The 18,076-nt window shown below is 46.3% G+C and overlaps 1 protein-coding gene across 1 annotated transcript in view; it reads right to left on the reverse strand.

Moving 5' to 3' along the window:
- Positions 1–7,311, reverse strand: part of lmna (lamin A) — a gene marked incomplete at both ends in the record, with an annotated part of 28,489 nt that extends 21,178 nt beyond the window's left edge. The window contains one exon of the mRNA XM_084441711.1: positions 6,974–7,311. Within this exon, the coding sequence (XP_084297837.1) occupies positions 6,974–7,311 (338 nt within the window). The remainder of the gene's footprint in view (positions 1–6,973) is intronic.
- Between the last annotated feature and the right edge of the window lie 10,765 nt (positions 7,312–18,076).

The following is an 18,076-nucleotide window of genomic DNA, read 5'->3' on the forward strand; positions in this document are numbered from 1 at the left end:
ATCAGGGACGTGGACACGTAGCTCAGCACGGTCAGGCTCTTAGGGGCAGGCACTATGACACAGTCCAAGTTTACAGTTCAATAAAGATGAAACAAAGACAAAACTATTATCCATAGCAGTTGTGCTGCAAGACTCATAGAACAGAGTTGAATATCAATATCACCATGATTCAGAACTGAGATAGATAGGCCAGTTGTCTGAAAGTTGATTTGTAATGCGTCTCACTAGCCCTCAAGGGCACCCGTATCAATATCTATCTGGATATGAGTATTTATAACAGTATTTACAGTAGCTACACCGATGACTCACTACTGTCCACATCTAGCTGCCTTCCGGTATTCATGGTTACAGAGAGCACACACACATTCAGCCCAGCCCGTTCCCAGAATCCCACGGGGCCTCGGAGGGGGAAACAAAAAACTGAGTCACCACCCCTGTCACACGCCCATGCCAAGACTCCCGGGCACCATGGCAACCAAACACCCGACAAATACTCTGGGCAGACAGTCTGCCCACGCATGATCCACTGAGACGCCGGCAGCTCGCGAGTCAAATGACACGGTTCCTACTGAAAGGGATATGGGTTGAGCTCGTTTTTTTATCCAGGGACCTATAAAGTAACAACAATATGAATTTAGAGTAGAATTTCCAGGATACGAATCGGCTCCGACTTGCAGTGCTACTCATTCACCGCTCACCGATGAGTCATCCGAACATCGTTAACCAAAAATCCTCTAAGCTTTATGTCAACATTGGAGCCCACACCACAATGAAAGCCAATGGCAAAAGACGACTATAATCAAAGCAAAGCTCATCCTCCCACACAGGCCACACCCTTACCTGGGCACCCTGCCTACCCTGGCATGCCTCAAACACAGCACCACGCCACTCACCATGGAGCAGTGTGGACACAGCGAGCTCCAACCCCCCATTCGCTGTCCATGGGCCGACAACACAGTTTCAACACCGCAAATTAACTTGTGTTAAACTCACTCAGCTATGCAAATGGGGGTTCTGTGGGATACTGTGTGTTTGCGCAGGTTTGACGGGTTCTCATTAACTCCTCCGCCTCGCATGTTCTCCGCCGTTGAATAAAGACCCACGCATAGATGAGAAGGTCATCACGCCTTTTGTGAGTGCAGAATAAACAAGTGTGTTCTAGTCCATGGCCTTCTCTCTGACAACGCTAGCCACCGTTGCACTTTGCCACGACTGTAGCACATTCCTGGGGAGTCAGCGCAGGCTAGTGCATGCTGGGAGGAGAGGAGGGCTGAGGGTTTGTAGTCTGTGGACACATTCACACAGTCACTCAACAAATGACAAACTATTATATATAGAACCTTTTGTATATGAAATAAACTAAAACAACTTTGAAAAAAGAGGTTCTATTAAGGACCCTAAGGCTCTAAATAGAACCATTGTCAGCACCGTAGGGTTCTTTCTGACCACATGTCTATGTGGTTCTCCTATATCTATGTGGTTCTTCTATTGCTAACAGGGGTTCTACATAGCCCCCTTCTTGTTTGTAGAGTGTACATGGCTGTGGTGAACGTGACCCTCTACGTAGAACCGATATACCGAATCATTAGCTTAAACAGGGAGAAGCTGGTAGATGATGGTGCACTTGGAACATCAGAATAGTGGATTTAACACCTGCATGGTTTCCACCAGCATGCTGGTTACTAATTAAGCTCTGGGTAAGCACTAGGCGGCTGGAACAGTGAAAGTGTGATCTCCGCTCTTTATGGCGAGTAAACGTCTAATATAAGATGTCTTATCTTACATAGATAAGATATTGTCTGAGGTGTGGTCCAGCTGGAACGTGATCCGCCCTGCTCACAGGTATGCTGCTACCAGCCACTCCCCCCCTGAGGAATTTACACCCGACTGACTAATGGGTTTGACTGGAGGTTTTGTGAGCATTCTGAAGGGAAAATGGGGGTGTGGCCTCAGCCAGGTGGGGTGTTACAACATACTGTTACAGGTGTGAAATAGTAGGGCAGCCTTGTTATTCCGTGCTCTGTAAAGTGTTGAGCTGATGTTCAGCTAATGCCGTCAAGTCCTCTGTTGAAACAGCAGAGTGGACCGTCAGGCCAGCAGAACTTGAGCATGTGCAAGTGACGATGTGTAATCAAGTACTACCCTGATCCTTCTTCTTAAAGGGGTAGTTCAGAATTTTGGACATGGAGCCTCATTGACGACTTACCCATAATGTTGTTGATTGATGGAGAACATTTTCAGCTGATTCCATGCCGTCTCTCGTTACGGTGTTGCTAATGCTAGCGCAATGCAGTAGAAATGGCTAGCATTCAAAGAAAACTCACTTAAAAGCGTCTCAATGTAGTTTTTTAACCTTAAAATAACAGCTTCAAAATCATTTTGATGGTATGCTGTCTTGTAATAGGCAGAAAGTTGCCTCTGTTGTTCCCATCCCTCCCCCAAAATGCTTCTTCTTGAAATAATAAGTTTGGTGTAGCGGGCCGCTATTTTCGCGGAAAATCCATATCGCTTTACGGCATTACTTCACACACCAACCTCCGCTGGCTATTGCTAAAATAATAGTAGAAATTCTCAAATCACAGTATTATACACGTCATGGTGGAGGCGAAAAGACCAAAGAGGAACATCACAGAAAGAGACAGATCCAAAAAAGAGAAAAAGAGACCAAGCCAGAAGCCAAACTAGAGTTAATATTGGTTTGGCTTTTACTTGCTGGAGGGAGCTTGAAAGGCTGCAAGACTGACGCAGAGCTGGCCTCTTTGCTGTTGAACTTGTACTGTAAGTACTGTACTATTGTTAGCTAGCCTATATTAGGCTAGCTAGCTTGCTATGTCTTTTGTTGAAATCGCTTGGTGTTTGGCTGTGCTAGCTGTGAATGTATGAGGATGCATGTAATCTAGCTAGCTTGGGGCACCATGTTCCCTAGCCAGGGCTGTACATTAACTTTTTTAGCACATAGCACTGGAGCTACAGGGGTTGATAGTTCTGTAGCACAGAGCCAGAAAGTTGGAGCACAGGTATAAAATGTCCATTATCACCTCTACTGAACACAAGTTATGCAGTTCATCACTTAAAACCACCTGGAAAGGGATGTTACTGTATGTATACAATATGAAATAATAACAAATGTTTTCAGACAAGCATCTTTAGGTTTTCCCGGCTTTTGATTTTGCGGTGTCTTCCTGATTTGCGTTATATTCTTTTTCATTAATAATTAATTTTTCCTTTGCTCGTTTGTTTGGGTTTTTCTCGATGATCTGAACAAGGAACCAGTGTTTCCTGTGGAATTGATCTCTTGGTGTGGTGGTGCCAAGCTGAAGACAGCCGAAATAAGGAGGATTTCTATACCAAAGCGGGGGTCTGGGCGTCCTTCCCCAAAAAAGTTTCAGAGACCTAGTTTCCTGTATTCTGGTGACTTTTAAAGAATGAAAATAACAAAATCGTGAGACATATATAATTGAAAAGTATACTGAAACAGCATGTTTAGCCTACATGAAATATGCCTTCTTTAATTCTGAGTTATGGGGTGAAAATAATATAGAATGTTTTATTTAATAAAAAAGTTATGTTTGATGCCCATTGATGCTTAACTGCATACTCATTCCTTCTAAATCATCACTCTTTCTAATCTCTCATCCTGCCCTGTCCCCTTCCTTCTCCTCTCTCTTCTCCTGCTCTCCTCTCAACAACCTCTATCCTCTCCTTTCTCACCTGTCCCTCCACTCTGTGCTGGTCCTGTCTTCTCCTACCAAAATCACTGGCTTTTTTACATAGCTTACATAAATAATAGGCTAGATTAGGCTACGCTTAACTGATATTTTGTTGCATTTGCTGTTGCTTTGACTGGCACTTGTAGGTGGCTGGAGGAACATTAACGAAAGCTAGTGTCGTTAAACTTTCGCTAACGTTACATACAGGCGGCTCGCTGTCGCACGCGTGCTACAGGGCAAATCGCACACATTTTTTTTCATAGCACGTGCGACATATATGTCGCAATGTACAGCCCTGTCCCTAGCTGAACTTCAATCTGGTAGTGTAGTAACTTTTTAGAGTAATTGCTAGCGAGTTAGCATGCTGACAAAGTGTAATGAAAGGCTATGAGTCTGGCTATGAGTCTGACTCTTATGTTGTTAGAATTGCTTGACGTTTGGCTGTGTTAGCTGTGAATGTCTGAGGATGCATGCTGATTACATCGTGTGTTAGGCTGACGTTTGCTTGCTAGTGTAACAGTTGAGTTAGAGTTGGCGATCTGACAGTGTGCGGTATGTATGTGGAATTGAGCTAGTTTTGTTAGGTAACTTACTGCAGCACTAGTTGGCTACCCACACAATACGATTTTCTGGAGCATTGTGCAGCATTTTATGACTAGTTGGCTAGCCACATGGATGTCAGAAGCCATGAAGTGCAGCATTGTATGATTTGTAGTAACCGCATTTGGAGATGGATGCATGCACGTGTGTGTGTGTGTGTGTGTGTACTGTTGCAAGTTGGGCCAACGAGGCTGTCAATAGACCGACAGTTGTGACCATCACATACATTATATCTAGGAATGTATATATACTAACTAGGCCTTTTTATTCCAACTATCAACTGGGTCTGTTGTCTCATGTGGGTGTTTGGGGACTGGTTTCACAAATGGAGGCATGCAGCTCTACTGAACAATTTTACAACGGTTGTGCAAAAGTGAACCTGTAGGGGGCGCCAAATCACAAAAATACCACATCCTACGTTGGGCTGCTTTAAACACTCCCCAGTGCACCCAAATCAAATATTAAGAGAGTCTATCGGGTGCTCATGAGTTTTTATACCATAATTTTTGAAGACCAACTATTGTTGAAACCATTTGTTTGTTCAAACGTACATGGCTCGCTCTGTAAATAGGGAGGCAGACTGATACGTAACTAAACAGAAGACTCTTACTAACAACATGACAAGTTGCAATGGCCACGTTTGAAAGGGATTTGTCTGACTTTGATGAGGAGTTTATCTGGTGATCCTTACTTGTTTGGAGTGTTTATAAGTGAGTTTTTCGCTAGCCATTTTGGTTAGATTTAGCTAGCATTAGCATGCCGCTAATGCCCAAACGAGAGACGGCATGGAATCAGCTGAAAATCAATCAACAACATTATGGGTAAGTCGTAAATGAGACATGCACCTATTGTATTTGTATCTTGCTGCTCTTGCTCCTTGGCTTTAGCACTAGATTACTCTCTTAGTTACTCTTAGTTACTTATTTAGAAAGGAGATGCACTTGTGAGCTGGCGAGTAGTAGTACACTTGACTACCTATGTTGAATGTAATTATTGTTGTCGCTTTGGATAAAACCTTCTACTAAATGACTGTAATGTGAAATGTAATGGTTTGAGATCATCTCTCTCTCTGGTTTGCATCACCCACCCTATCATCCAAGCTGGAGAGGTGAATGAAAGAATGAGATTGAGTACTTAGGCAAATATTGCAAATACATTTTAATAGTGCTAAAATAATTTTGCATATTATCCAGTAAACTTTGGAGGACTTGTAAAATGTGGCCGAACGTTTATCTTCAGAAACGAATATGGAAATAGTGCCAAAATCACAACATACTGTATCTAGACACCACTACATTAATGTACTTCACCACCCACAATTCTACTTGGAATGTCCCCCTCTGTCTTACTCTTTTAACCAAGTGTTAATTTTGACTGAAGTTTTTGATTTAGTTTAAGTCATATTTTACTCATATGAATTGTTTTTGTTTTAGTCTAGGTTTACTTGACTAAATACTGTAGCATTAAGATATTAGTCGAGTAAATCTACAGTAGATTTAGTTGAATAAAATCGAATGGGTTTAGTTAAAGTGTAATGCATTATTTAACCATTTTTTCTAGAATTTCCAAACTCATCTATTCCTGGAGGAAACCTCTATTAGACTGATGGTCAAAACTACTGAATCACATTTGTATGCGCTCTCCTGGCCTGTTTGAGTTGTTGCAGCTCGAGCCACAACTTTCACGGAAATCTCTGTATTCTGATCTCTTCCCAAATCATCCCTCCCTAACATTCTCATCTAATTTTTAAATTGTTGACGAAAATGTAAAAAAATGTCGTCGTTTTTAATCATCAAAAATATTTTTTATTTAAATAAATACATTTAAATTTAAATAAAGGTTGTTGACGAAAAAATTGTCATAATTTATCATAGTTTTTGTCAACAAAATTGACATTCTTTTACACCACTGCAAATCATTTGGTCTTACTTGGTTTCGAAAAACATTTCACATTTCTTGGTATGAATTTTAGTTTTTAGCCAAAGGCATGTCCCCACCTAGAAGTAAGGGACCCACGGCAAACCTGTGGCCTGCCTAGAACTAGAACCCTGGTGTTCCCATGTGGTCTGCCTAGAACTAGAACCCTTGTGATCCCATGTGGTCTGCCTAGAACTAGAACCGTGGTGTTCCCATGTGGTCTGCCTAGAACTAGAACCCTGGTGTTCCCATGTGGTCTGCCTAGAACTAGAACTCTGGTGTCCCCATGTGGTCTGCCTAGAACTAGAACCCTGGTGTTCCCATGTGGTCTGCCTAGAACTAGAACCCTGGTGTTCCCATGTGGTCTGCCTAGAACTAGAACCCTGGTGTTCCCATGTGGTCTGCCTAGAACTAGAACCCTGGTGTCCCCATGTGGTCTGCCTAGAACCCTGGTGTCTCCATGTGGTCTGCCTATAACTAGAACCCTGGTGTTCCCATGTGGTCTGCCTATAACTAGAACCCTAGTGTTCCCATGTGGTCTGCCTAGAACTAGAACCCTGCTGTTCCCATGTGGTCTGCCTAGAACTAGAACCCTGGTGTTCCCATGTGGTCTGCCTAGAACTAGAACCCTGGTGTCCCCATGTGGTCTGCCTAGAACTAGAACCCTGGTGTTCCCCATGTGGTCTGCCTAGAACTAGAACCCTGGTGTCCAAGTTAACCTAACCCTGGTGTCCGTGTGTTCCTACCGGAGTTTCAGCTCCTTGTAGTCCTCCCTGACTTTGCTCAGCTCCAGCTGCAGGCGTGCCCTCTCCTTGGCCACCGAGTCCAGGGTCTTGCGGGCGTCGGCCAGCTCCGTCTCGTAGGCCGCCTTCACGCCCGTCAGCTCGCGGCTGACCTCCGTCTCCGACTCGGTGATGCGCAGGCGCAGCCCGGCGTTCTCCGTCTCCAGCGAGCGCACCTTGTCGATGTAGACGGCCAGCCGGTCGTTGAGGTTGGACAGGTCCTCCTTCTCCTGCAGCCGAGTGATGCGGGCGGGGGAGAGGGGCGTGGCGGACGCTCGGTGCTTCGGACCCGGGGTTTCCATGGCAGCGAAGGGGGGGCTGGGCTCAGAGAGAGGCTGGGGGAAGAGGGGAGTGGCCCAGAGGGGGACGAGGAGGGAGAGGGTTGGCGGTCAGACAGGAGACGCGGTAGTCTGGAGCAGATGAGATGAGACACGACAGTTGCCATGTTGCCTCCTCCTCACATGATAATATGTAGGCTATCACTTACTCCTAATAGTGCATATACAGTAACAGTATACATAGCATGTGTTGATATTAGGCCCTTCAGGTTGAGACAGTACAGGATCAAGCTGGTAATTTGCAGCCCTGCTCAGTATTAGTTTAGAAGATCACACATCAGTCGTGCTCACACTGCCAAGAGCCTCCATGCAACTGCCGCTCAGGTGGTTAAAGCCCCTTTCCTCTCTCCTGAGCTAGTTCCCTTTCCACAAACCCATCTGTACCCCCACCTTGGGCTCACTGAAACATCATTACAAGATAATTACTGCCCTCCTTAATATCAAAATATGCACCCCCAGCGATAAGGAAAAGCATACAGAGCCATGCGAAAAAACAACAAAACATTTGTCGTCAATTTCCCCTCAGTGACCCAACTGCATGCTGGGCCAAACTGATGAGCAGTCTGCTAATTGCACGTCATTAATTATAATAGATTGGTCTTATGATAGATTGGTCTTTTGGTTGCCTCCACCCACACGCGGCTGTTCAAAGCCCATATGGGACTCCACACCCATGACTCATTCCACACACACACACACACACACGACACACACCAGGATGCCCCGATAAGGACATAGATCCACTTTCCTTGAGTCTAGACGTGGGAGAGACGCAGCAGAGAACACATGCACTGTGTGAGAGGCGTTAGAAGTTTTGCTATAAAATGGCTGTGAAGCACTTCTGGGTGCCATCAGTAGGCTACACATCATCGTATTACTCATGACGCTGCGGTCACACACCTTCCTAAACCAGAACTGATTCATGAACACAATGTGCTTTAAAAAGAGCACCATTCCCAGCTTGGGGCTTATTTACAAGTTCCTCCAAAACCAAAGATCAACACCAACCTAGTTAAAAGTGAAATTACAAGACAAACACTTGCGTACACGGTCTCTGCAAGGTCAGCGAGCAGGTACGCTAACAGTTTCAACCTTCACGGTACAAGTACAGAAGTCAGAGCAAAGCTTCCATGCCTTACCTTAGCGGTGGTTTGGGGCTCTCAGTTGAGTCCTGCTGGTGGGACGATAGGGTGGGAGTGTGAGCAGACGCGGACCTTCCCAGTAGAGTTAAGCTGCCGGTTTGGTGTTAGAGCTGTGAGTGTGCGTGTTCCTCTCTGGAAAACTGTGGGAAAGTGTCGGTTGGTTGGCTGGTTGCGTGCGTGTGGTTGCGTGCGTGTGGTTCTTTGGCTCGCACCTTAGACTGGCCGCCGTGCAGTCTCTCCTCGCACATGTACTGAGACAGAGAAAGGGGCGGGAGGGAGAAAGAGAGAGAGGGAGAGAATGAGAGAGAGAGAGAGAGAGAGAGAGAGAGAGAGAGAGGGAGGGAGGGAGAACAGGAAAAGGTGGGGCACCGACAAGCTAGGACTGGAGCACACACACACGCTCGCGCGCACACGCGAGCTGAGCCGTCTCTCGCTCTCTAGCCCATCTCCCTCTCTCTCCCTCTGCTCTCACATTCAAACGGTCGCCTCGCAGACAGTTCAGCTGCTTAGACGTGTCCAGTCAGTGAAAGCTTGTTCAGTACATGTGTGTACCGGTCAGTGAAAGCGTCCCTCACCTCAAGACCTACACAGGGAGAAACAAAAGTGTGGAGGGAAAGTCAACCAGCCAGCCAACCCACAATCCTCTGTTCTTCCAGTGTAGGACAGAGAAGGAGATTATCACAGTCTAGAGTCCACAGCACAACAGCATAACCACAGAAACAGAGGCTGTGAATGATGTTATCTGGGATGAGATAGAACCCCATCTCATCTGCAGAGCCTGAATGAAGAAGATCAAAATCACCGGTATAACAGTCCCTGGAACTCCAGTACACCCAGTAAAGGAACCAGCAGGTCCGGTGGAACTCCAGTACACCCAGTAAAGGAACCAGCAGGTCCGGTGGAACTCCAGTATACCCAGTAAAGGACCAGCAGGTCCGGTGTGTCGTCCTGCTCCAGTCCTCTTGGTGAAGGACACACACAGCAGGTGGGATGTGGCGGGTGGCCTGGTGGCTCCTGGTTCTGAACAGCTCGGCGTAAAGATGGATCTCTGCTGGTATTTATCCCCTCGGGGTGGAGTTAATGAAATCACAGGTCCAATGTCAGCGTAAAGACAGTTCTAGTGCGAGCGCGTGCGTATGTGTGTGTATGTGTGGCACCACTAGGCAGTGAGCCTGATATATCCACCCTGTTTGGCCATAGGGCAGACCCATTGTGTGTGCGTGTGTGTGTGTAGAGCAGACACTGTCTAGTCTCTACACTAGGGCAGGCCCAATGTGTGTGTGTGTGTGTGTGTCTAGGGCAGGCCCAATGTGTGTGTGTGTCTAGGGCAGGCCCAATGTGTGTGTGTGTGTGTGTGTGTCTAGGGCAGGCCCAATGTTAGCAGCTATGGGAATAACTGGCAGAACGCAAGCAGTGGAAAGTAGCCGTCGGTGTGCGGTCTCCTCTCTCTGAGTCACACATCCCACGACACACAGCTCGGCTGTTCAGCGCTGCCCCCCCCCCGCTCTCCTCCTCTCCTTCTCTGTTCAGCATTGCCCCCCCTTCTCTGTTCAGCCCCCCCCTCTCCTTCTCTGTTCAGCGCTGCCCCCCCCTCCCCCCAGCGCTGTCCCTCTCCTCTCCTCTGTCCAGCGCTGTCCCTCCTCCTCTCCTCTCTCCTTCTCTGTCCAGCGCTGTCCCTCCTCCTCTCCTTCTGTCCAGCGCTGTCCCTCCTCCTCTCCTTCTATCCAGCGCTGTCCCTCCTCCTCTCCTTCTCTGTCCAGCGCTGTCCCTCCTCCTCTCCTTCTCTGTCCAGTGCTGTCCCTCCTCCTCTCCTCTGTCCAGTGCTGTCTCTCCTCCTCTCTCCTCGTCTCCTGTTGCCACATCATTCTCAGCTCACTAACAGAAAGGCCTCAAGCCCGTTGGCCAGCAACCCAAATACAAACACTTCTCCAAGTATTCAACCCAAATACAAACACTTCTCGAAGTATTCAACCCAAATACAAACACTTCTCTCCAAGTATTCAACCCAAATACAAACACTTCTCTCCAAGTATTCAACCCAAATACAAACACTTCTCTACAGTATTCCCTTCAGACTGTCTGATGCACAACATATTACATTACACACTTTTATTCAAAGCGACTTACAATAATTGCATTTAACGTACGTAGTCAAGTGTACTTCTACAGTACTACTACTCACCATAACTCACAAGGGAAATCTCCTTTCTAAGCAAGCGGCTAAGAGCTTAATTCAACATATTATGTTTAACTAACTGTTTGAGAGACAGCTCAAAGGGCCAACTGCTACAGCCACATACCTCCAGGGTTAACTGAGGGGATGAGGGCCTCCCAGAGGGGATGAGGGCCTCCCAGAGGGGATGAGCGCCTCCCAGAGGGGATGAGCTGGCGGAGGGGATGAGTGCCTCCCAGAGGGGATGAGGGCCTCCCAGAGGGGATGAGGGCCTCACAGGCGCTGGTTCAGGTCCCAGCCAGGGACATTCACAAAGGAGCACTAGGAGAGTTTCTCAATACAGTTAAAAAATAAATATATGAAATATATAACTGGTCATGATATGAATATATAAAATATATATCTGGTCATAATAATAAAGTGTAAGCAGGTCTGCTGACTGAACTAAGTGGTACAAATCAATTTGTTGCAGTGCAATGCTGGGACAAACTAGACATGAGAAGCAGCTCACCTCAGGTTAATGTTAATCTCTCTCCCTCTCACTCTCTGAGGACAGTGACAACACAGGGTATGCAGTTAAACAAGGCAAGAATTTGGCCCCAAGCGTGAATTTGGCCCTAACCGCTTCATACAAGAGCACACTTGAGTTTTGTTTTTTTTACAGGCAAGAGGCAAGTATTCAAAACGTGTGGTAAACACAAGCCAAGCATTCCTGTTTCACAACCAGAGGAAACACTCCCATCACCCACTTTATCATGTCCAGAACTACACAGTCACAGACCAGACTCCAACCGACCCCAAGAGCTGTATGATATCCTCTCAATCTGAGCAACAAGGGCATCAACAGTCCCTCCACTCACACCACTGTACCTTTAGTGTGTACTGGCGTACAAAAGATACACACCTGCTCCTGGTCTCAACTGGTGCTACTCTTACCATGCTCTGACACACCCGCGTCACCGTATCAACTCTGGCAACCACTGGACCAGTCTCCAAACACGTGCTCCAGGTAGAACCAGACAGCTGTTAGGCTACTAAAAGATAAATAACACATTGAATAACGTTCAAACGCAAGTGTTCATTCTACTCAAGGGTGAATAGAAAGAACTTTCCCACCCTGTGTGTGTGTGGTCTCTGCAACAACAATCTCTGTTAAGGAAATGACTGACAGCATACTGAACCTCTTTCACTGTGAACTTTTCAGTGTCCATTATTTCATCATCTCACCTAAGTTTATTCAGCTTGCCCAATGTACAAACACAGAAAATCATAAAACACACTGGAGTAAGGTTTCTTTAAGGCGGTGTTTTGCTTTGGTGTGGTTTGCTTTTTCTATTTCACTAACTTTATTGTGAGTGAAGCTACACTTAATCATGCACAGGAGTTGAATATCCACTATGCCTTACATTAGAAGAACACAAATCATTCTCCTCTCCAGTCTGGTCAAGAACTACTGTATTCATTTCCACAGAATACCTGAGACCAGGCTAGTACTGTGAAACTTTCATGGAAATGCAACATTAGGCTACGTAACCTTGCATTTGTAGGTTTATTATACGCTGCACATCTTAAAATGCTTTGTTGTTTACTGAGTAGGTAAACTGTACTACAAACTGTAAACTGTATCTACAGCACTTCTCACAGAGAAGACTCACAAAGTGCTTCACACAAGTTAAAATGCATTCAAAAATCAACAAAAATGGTTACTGTTCGGGATTGCATTCTCTGTCAATCCTGGCTCATTTACCAAACATAACAGCGGCTGGGAGTAGCCTACGCAACGTGCCAACTTTGGTGAGTGCCCACTTATTCCTGAGCGAGTCCAACTGATGCGGGATGCCATTTAGCACAATTAGGGACATGATGAGATTACCAATTGTTTGATAGGAGCAGAGGACTAATGTAGCCTGCAAATAGTATGCTAAATAGAGGAGGTTATTCTAGCACGTGGGACTTCAACAAGCAGCCTGGTGAATGCTAACCAAGCACCTACCATCAGTAGGCCTATCCGTCTGGTAGATCTATAGGAGAACGGATGATGAATGCTGTTTTTCTGTTTGTTTGTTTTTTGTCTAACACAGTTCTAGTCAGTCTAGCTTCCCTGCATGATAATACATTTTAACTTAACTACCTAAATGTGTTTTTCAATAGGCTACTTTAAAAACTAAATAAATATTGGGCGCACGTAGGAGGCATGGAGACACCTTTTAGCAGACCTCGGTGTCATTCAGAAAGAGGGACCTCTGCTCCCACAGCGCCACACCGCGGCCAACAGCGTTGAAGTTACTCTACAGCCCATATGTTGAAGAATATATGGGAGTAGACGTAGGTCTACACAACGAGGATGAAATTATAAACGGTTAATTTACTGAACACATCTGTTGGACTAGTGTTAGTAAGTCTTCACAAATTTTAAATTGGAGGTAGCCCTGCATTTTTTGTTGTTGCGATATGCCCTTTCTTTTTTTTTAGATCAAATGTATAGCAATTGACTTGCTTTGTTTTTGAAATGGCAGGTCATCAACAGTTCACTATTAAAAGCTTTATTCTCGTCTCACCTGTAAATGTAAGTTGTAGCAGTTGGTTGGAGAATCGACAGCAACGTAACCTTCAGGGAGAGACTTGCAGTCATCTGAAAACGAACACGCTTGATTAGGTTGAGTTGCGCCACCTGTCGATAGGAACCGCTCGGCCTACTTTCACCCGGAACTTTATTTCCCATTAGCCTACAAGGTGCGGTCCTTAAAGGTAATTTGCACTGGGAATTACTAGAGGTGTAGAAATAAATTAAAAGTCAACTAACTACGCCGTGGAGTCACTCTAAAAAAGCACGTCTCCCATAATGATTTGCCTACAGTTCCCTACATAACATTACCGATCCTGCCTCATGACTGACGAGATAATGCAGTTCCCAAAAGAGAACTCCAGTAGTACAATTGTCAATTGTGTCAATTGTGTGTAATATATGCCCTCCACATCGCTAGCCTATTTCAGATTTCTACTGTCCCTGAAGAAAGATTTCAAGAGACTTGCCTGTGTTGACTACCAATTATCACAATGTTGGAACGAAATCTCTGATGTTATTTTATTCCCAACACAGCTATTTAGTGGTTTGTTAGAACGAGAGAACCAAAGTGTTGAAAGTTAGACACAAGCCCAATTGTAGCCTATTTTTGAAACAGAAAATTGCAGGGTAGTGTGGGGTCTACATAATGTCACTTGTATTCCAGTGTGCAACCACTCACCAATGTTTTCAAGATTTAAATATTAAACCCAATCCTAAAGCAGGGGGGGAAGAAGAGGCATGAGTTGGTGGCTTTCTCTCCCAGCGGATGTTGGAGTAGGTGAGGTGAGCCTCTACTCATCACTAGGTGTGTCACTACTCACTGAGCACAGTGATAGATGGCCCAGGCATGGATAGCTGAGGGGGGAGGGAGAGAGAAGAGAGAGGGGGGGGGGGAGAAAGATGACCTAATGCCCGAGAAAAGTGATGAAGTCATAACCACCTGACTCGTATTCCCAGCTGAGACCAGCTCCCCCAATCACCATACCCCTGTGTGTGTGTGTGTGTGAGAGAGAGAGAGAGAGAGAGAGAGAGAGAGTGTGTGTGTGTCTCTGCTGAGTGAGTTGTTGGGGGATTCTGCCTGGTAGAGGCAGTTGATAAATACAGGTTCTTGTTTGTCACATGAATCCTCAGCCACACACTCGTTCACAGAGCTGGAAGCTTCAGAAATGCATCAATAGTTTCAATCACAGGGAACATGTGGCTGTAGGCTATTTGTGGACTATTTGTTCATTGAAAAGAATCCTAGCACTTTGATAAATTCTTACAAGTTGCTGTACTGTAAAACCAAATAAAAATCAGTGAGGATTGATTTAAATGTGCGAAGAAAACCTGTGTGGATCCAATTAAAACAGGAAAACATGTTAAGTGTCATTGTTGTGTGTTATAATCTGTTCATGGTTTATCAGGCATAATCTGTACTGAATGATCCTCTCACTACGGATTCAGTCATCATCTTAGAACAAGGCATTGCTGCAAGATATGACATCGCACACACGAGTTCTTACATCATCCACAAGTGCCGGTTCACTATGACATCATCCGGTGGCGCCCTGCCAGCATGTCCTTTGTGTGCATAAGCTCTTTCACGTGACAGCGAGGCGCCCGAAAATGTCATGAAAGGGACATCTGGCTTCGCGCGTCAAAAGGGGTGCCCCTTCAGGGGGGTTCTTACAGATGTCTTTACTGCCTATTAAGCCCCACTCTCTTTGAAAGGCGGATACTGTCCATGTACGTGGTGTTTGTGCGGCTTGTTGGACAAAGAGATCCGTGTGTTGTCCCGGTAGCACAGTAAACCCCAGCACGTCCCCAGAGACGCGGTCGTCCATTCAGGGGCAGCGGAGACAGACGGGGCCGAGCAGTCACACAGCCAGATGGTCAAGATCATTGAGGTTTTTATTTTATTTTTTATGTGCAAGTAACATGACCTCAGCACTTTGGGTTTTACAAGTGTCCTGAAGTGTGTCTCTTTCACTCACACAAACGCACACTCACTCTCTCTCGCGCACGCACACACAGTCGAAAACAAGGTAATAGCATATAGGCCTGCTGTGTTCTATTCAGACTTTAGAGTCAGAGTGAGTGTAACCTCTCTTGGAGCAGGGCCAGGTGAGCATTGTGGAGGTTTACGTGCAGACAGACAGACAGACACCCAGACAGACCCGGGGTGTGTGGGGGAAACACAATCTCTCTGATCCATCCTCCTTATTGATTGGGCCTTGGGCTCCAAGCAGACCCCATTAATGGTGGTAGATGATGACCTCTTGGACACACCGGCTCTGAGTGTGTCACCGAGAAGCTGGCCACTCTCCAGCATCTGGCCCAGAGCCGCCCACACACACACATACACCCCAAACCCCAGACCTCTCCTCTGGGTAGGGGGCGGCGGGGTGGACTCCCTGGTGCTCTGGACCTCTACTCACCCATCCCTCCTCCTCCTCCAGTAGCCAGGCTGTTGTTGCAGATCGCTTGTTGTTGGACTGGTGAAGACTTTTTCCATCCCGGTCTCATACCGTAGCCACCGTACAGGCCACGCTACCGTTACAGCAACCAGTTTCTCCCCTACTCACTAAACCACAAGTTAGCCCTCTTAGAGTTGTCACCTGACTAGGCTACAGACCATGAACTATATAGTATCAAGCACTTGAACCACAAGTTAGCCCTCTTAGAGTTGTCATCTGACTACGCGTTTCGCAACCTAGTTTAGCGATAACACCACTGAGTTTAGGGTTAAGGAAGACCCTAACCCCTAACCCCTAACCTTAACCCTAACCTACACCTGACCCTCACCCTAACCCTAAACTCTATGGTGTCCTTGCTAAACTGGGTTGTGAAAAGTAATCTCGCCACCTGACTAGGCTACAGACCATGAACTAGCCTATAGCATCAAGCACTTGACTCACAGATCTCACGATAAAGATAGTGATTGACAGGAGTCCATGTAAATATAAACATTTCTGTTGTTGTTGTTTTTGGTGGTGGGGTTACAAACGTAACCCATTTATGCTGCTTGAAAAATACCCCAAAGATTTTTCATTGTAATTCACTCGTTGGGCTCACTCTCTCCTATAATCTGGCTAAACCTAAACAATTCACTCAAACATAGTGAGGACATTATGCATATTTGTGATCCGGTGAAATTAATATTATTATTAATTAATTAATATTATTCATTAATTAGTACTGCTATTTAGCAGTAGCATTGACTTTTTCCTGTGCTAAATGTAGGCCTACCAGACGATAAAAGCTATCGATGTCTTGCGAAAATGCCTGTAATCATGTCGAAGGTCAATAGGGAAGATCGAGGATAAAGGTGTGGTTTCCTGTGAAAGTAAAACCTGTAGAGGTAATAGGCTACAAACGGACAATTACTGCTCAAATGAGCCGTTGCATCTTCGATGAATACCTACGACCACGCGGTGTTACCGTCAGTCATGCCCGACCAGACACAACTGGCCACGCGCACAACAACCCCTGGCCACGCGCACCCACACTGCGCCGCGCGACGCGCACGTAGGCTACAGTAGAGGCTGGGCTCGGGGGCTACTGTACTACCACGGTGTTGTGGATGTAGGTTTTAGCTGAAATTTGATATTGAGACAATAGTTTCTCTAGGCTACTCGAATGATCGTTTGTGTATTACAGTATCACTTAATATGAACAGTGTCGACAATAAAAAGTGTTATAATTATTGTTGTCGTTATTGTTGTTTTTATTAGTTATCGTTAATATTTTCACTACCCTGAATATCATCCACACATGCCTTTGTGTTATTGTAGAACCAACCACGCCGCCAGGCGTGGCTTCTCTAGAGGACATTTTGGCAAGTCTGACATGGCGCGGTTCTTTGTTCGCGCGTATAGCAGCAAAAAGCTTTGCTCACTGGGAATAATATGTGATAGGGGGGATTTTATGAAGATCCCCGCAGCATAGGGTCTGACAACTCCCTTTCTCCACTCCTCATCCACCCCCCCCCTCCTACACTACAACCCCCTGCGCCACGGCGCTCGAGACAACAGCGCGGTGACCTGCCGCAACCCACGGCGAGAGAAGAGGGGTGGGCCGCCCCCCCGAAATATGTCGCCTTAACTCCTTCATTCTCGGAAGACAGGATTAACCATTATCTGCTCTCAGAGCCCTGGAAATCGCGCGCAGACTAGCCCCATAATTAATCTGTAAACATGTTGTTGTTTTATTTTTAAAGGGTCTTCATGTCTGTCAGTAGCCTAATTCCTTTGGATATTAGAAGTTGGCAACAGTCCCCCAGCATGCACTCAGATGACCGCACTTTGCTAACACATATAGGCTTAATTTGTGTCATAATGTGTTCCTACTTATTGCCTATGGGCCTATCAGTTCGATTGGTGATTATTACCGCCCAAGAATGCTCATCTTAAAGTCTAGGCTAGCATAATGCTACGGCCTTTTGTAACGCGGAGGATAAAGAACGAGTAGCTCTGATCAAACGCGTGGTTGATCGGGACAAAGGAAAGGTGGAGGGAATAATTTCCTCTTTTTTTCTTTCGCGGGGGTAGGTTTGTGAGATGCCACAGGCTCGAGAATCTGAGACGGAGTAACGGCAGGGCGGGCGGCTGGTTCGTACGGCGAGGAGGGGACTGCAAGACCAGACGGGGTGGAGCGATCCACCGGCCAGACCAGTCCCCCTCCATGCAGACGGCCTTGCGTCCCGTCCGCCCAGAGCGGGGAGAGGAGCGGAGCGGAGCGGAGAGGGCTGAGCCGGAGCACGGAGAGGAGGAGAGGGGGCTGGTCTGGGGGAGGGACTAGCGCAGAGGGGGAATTGGAAGGAGGAGGAGGGAGGGAGGAGGAGGGGGAGGCGGCACGGGTGCTGTT

This window comes from Borostomias antarcticus (assembly GCF_949987555.1).
Source record: "Borostomias antarcticus genome assembly, chromosome: 8".
In the NCBI taxonomy this organism is placed as follows: domain Eukaryota; kingdom Metazoa; phylum Chordata; class Actinopteri; order Stomiiformes; family Stomiidae; genus Borostomias; species Borostomias antarcticus.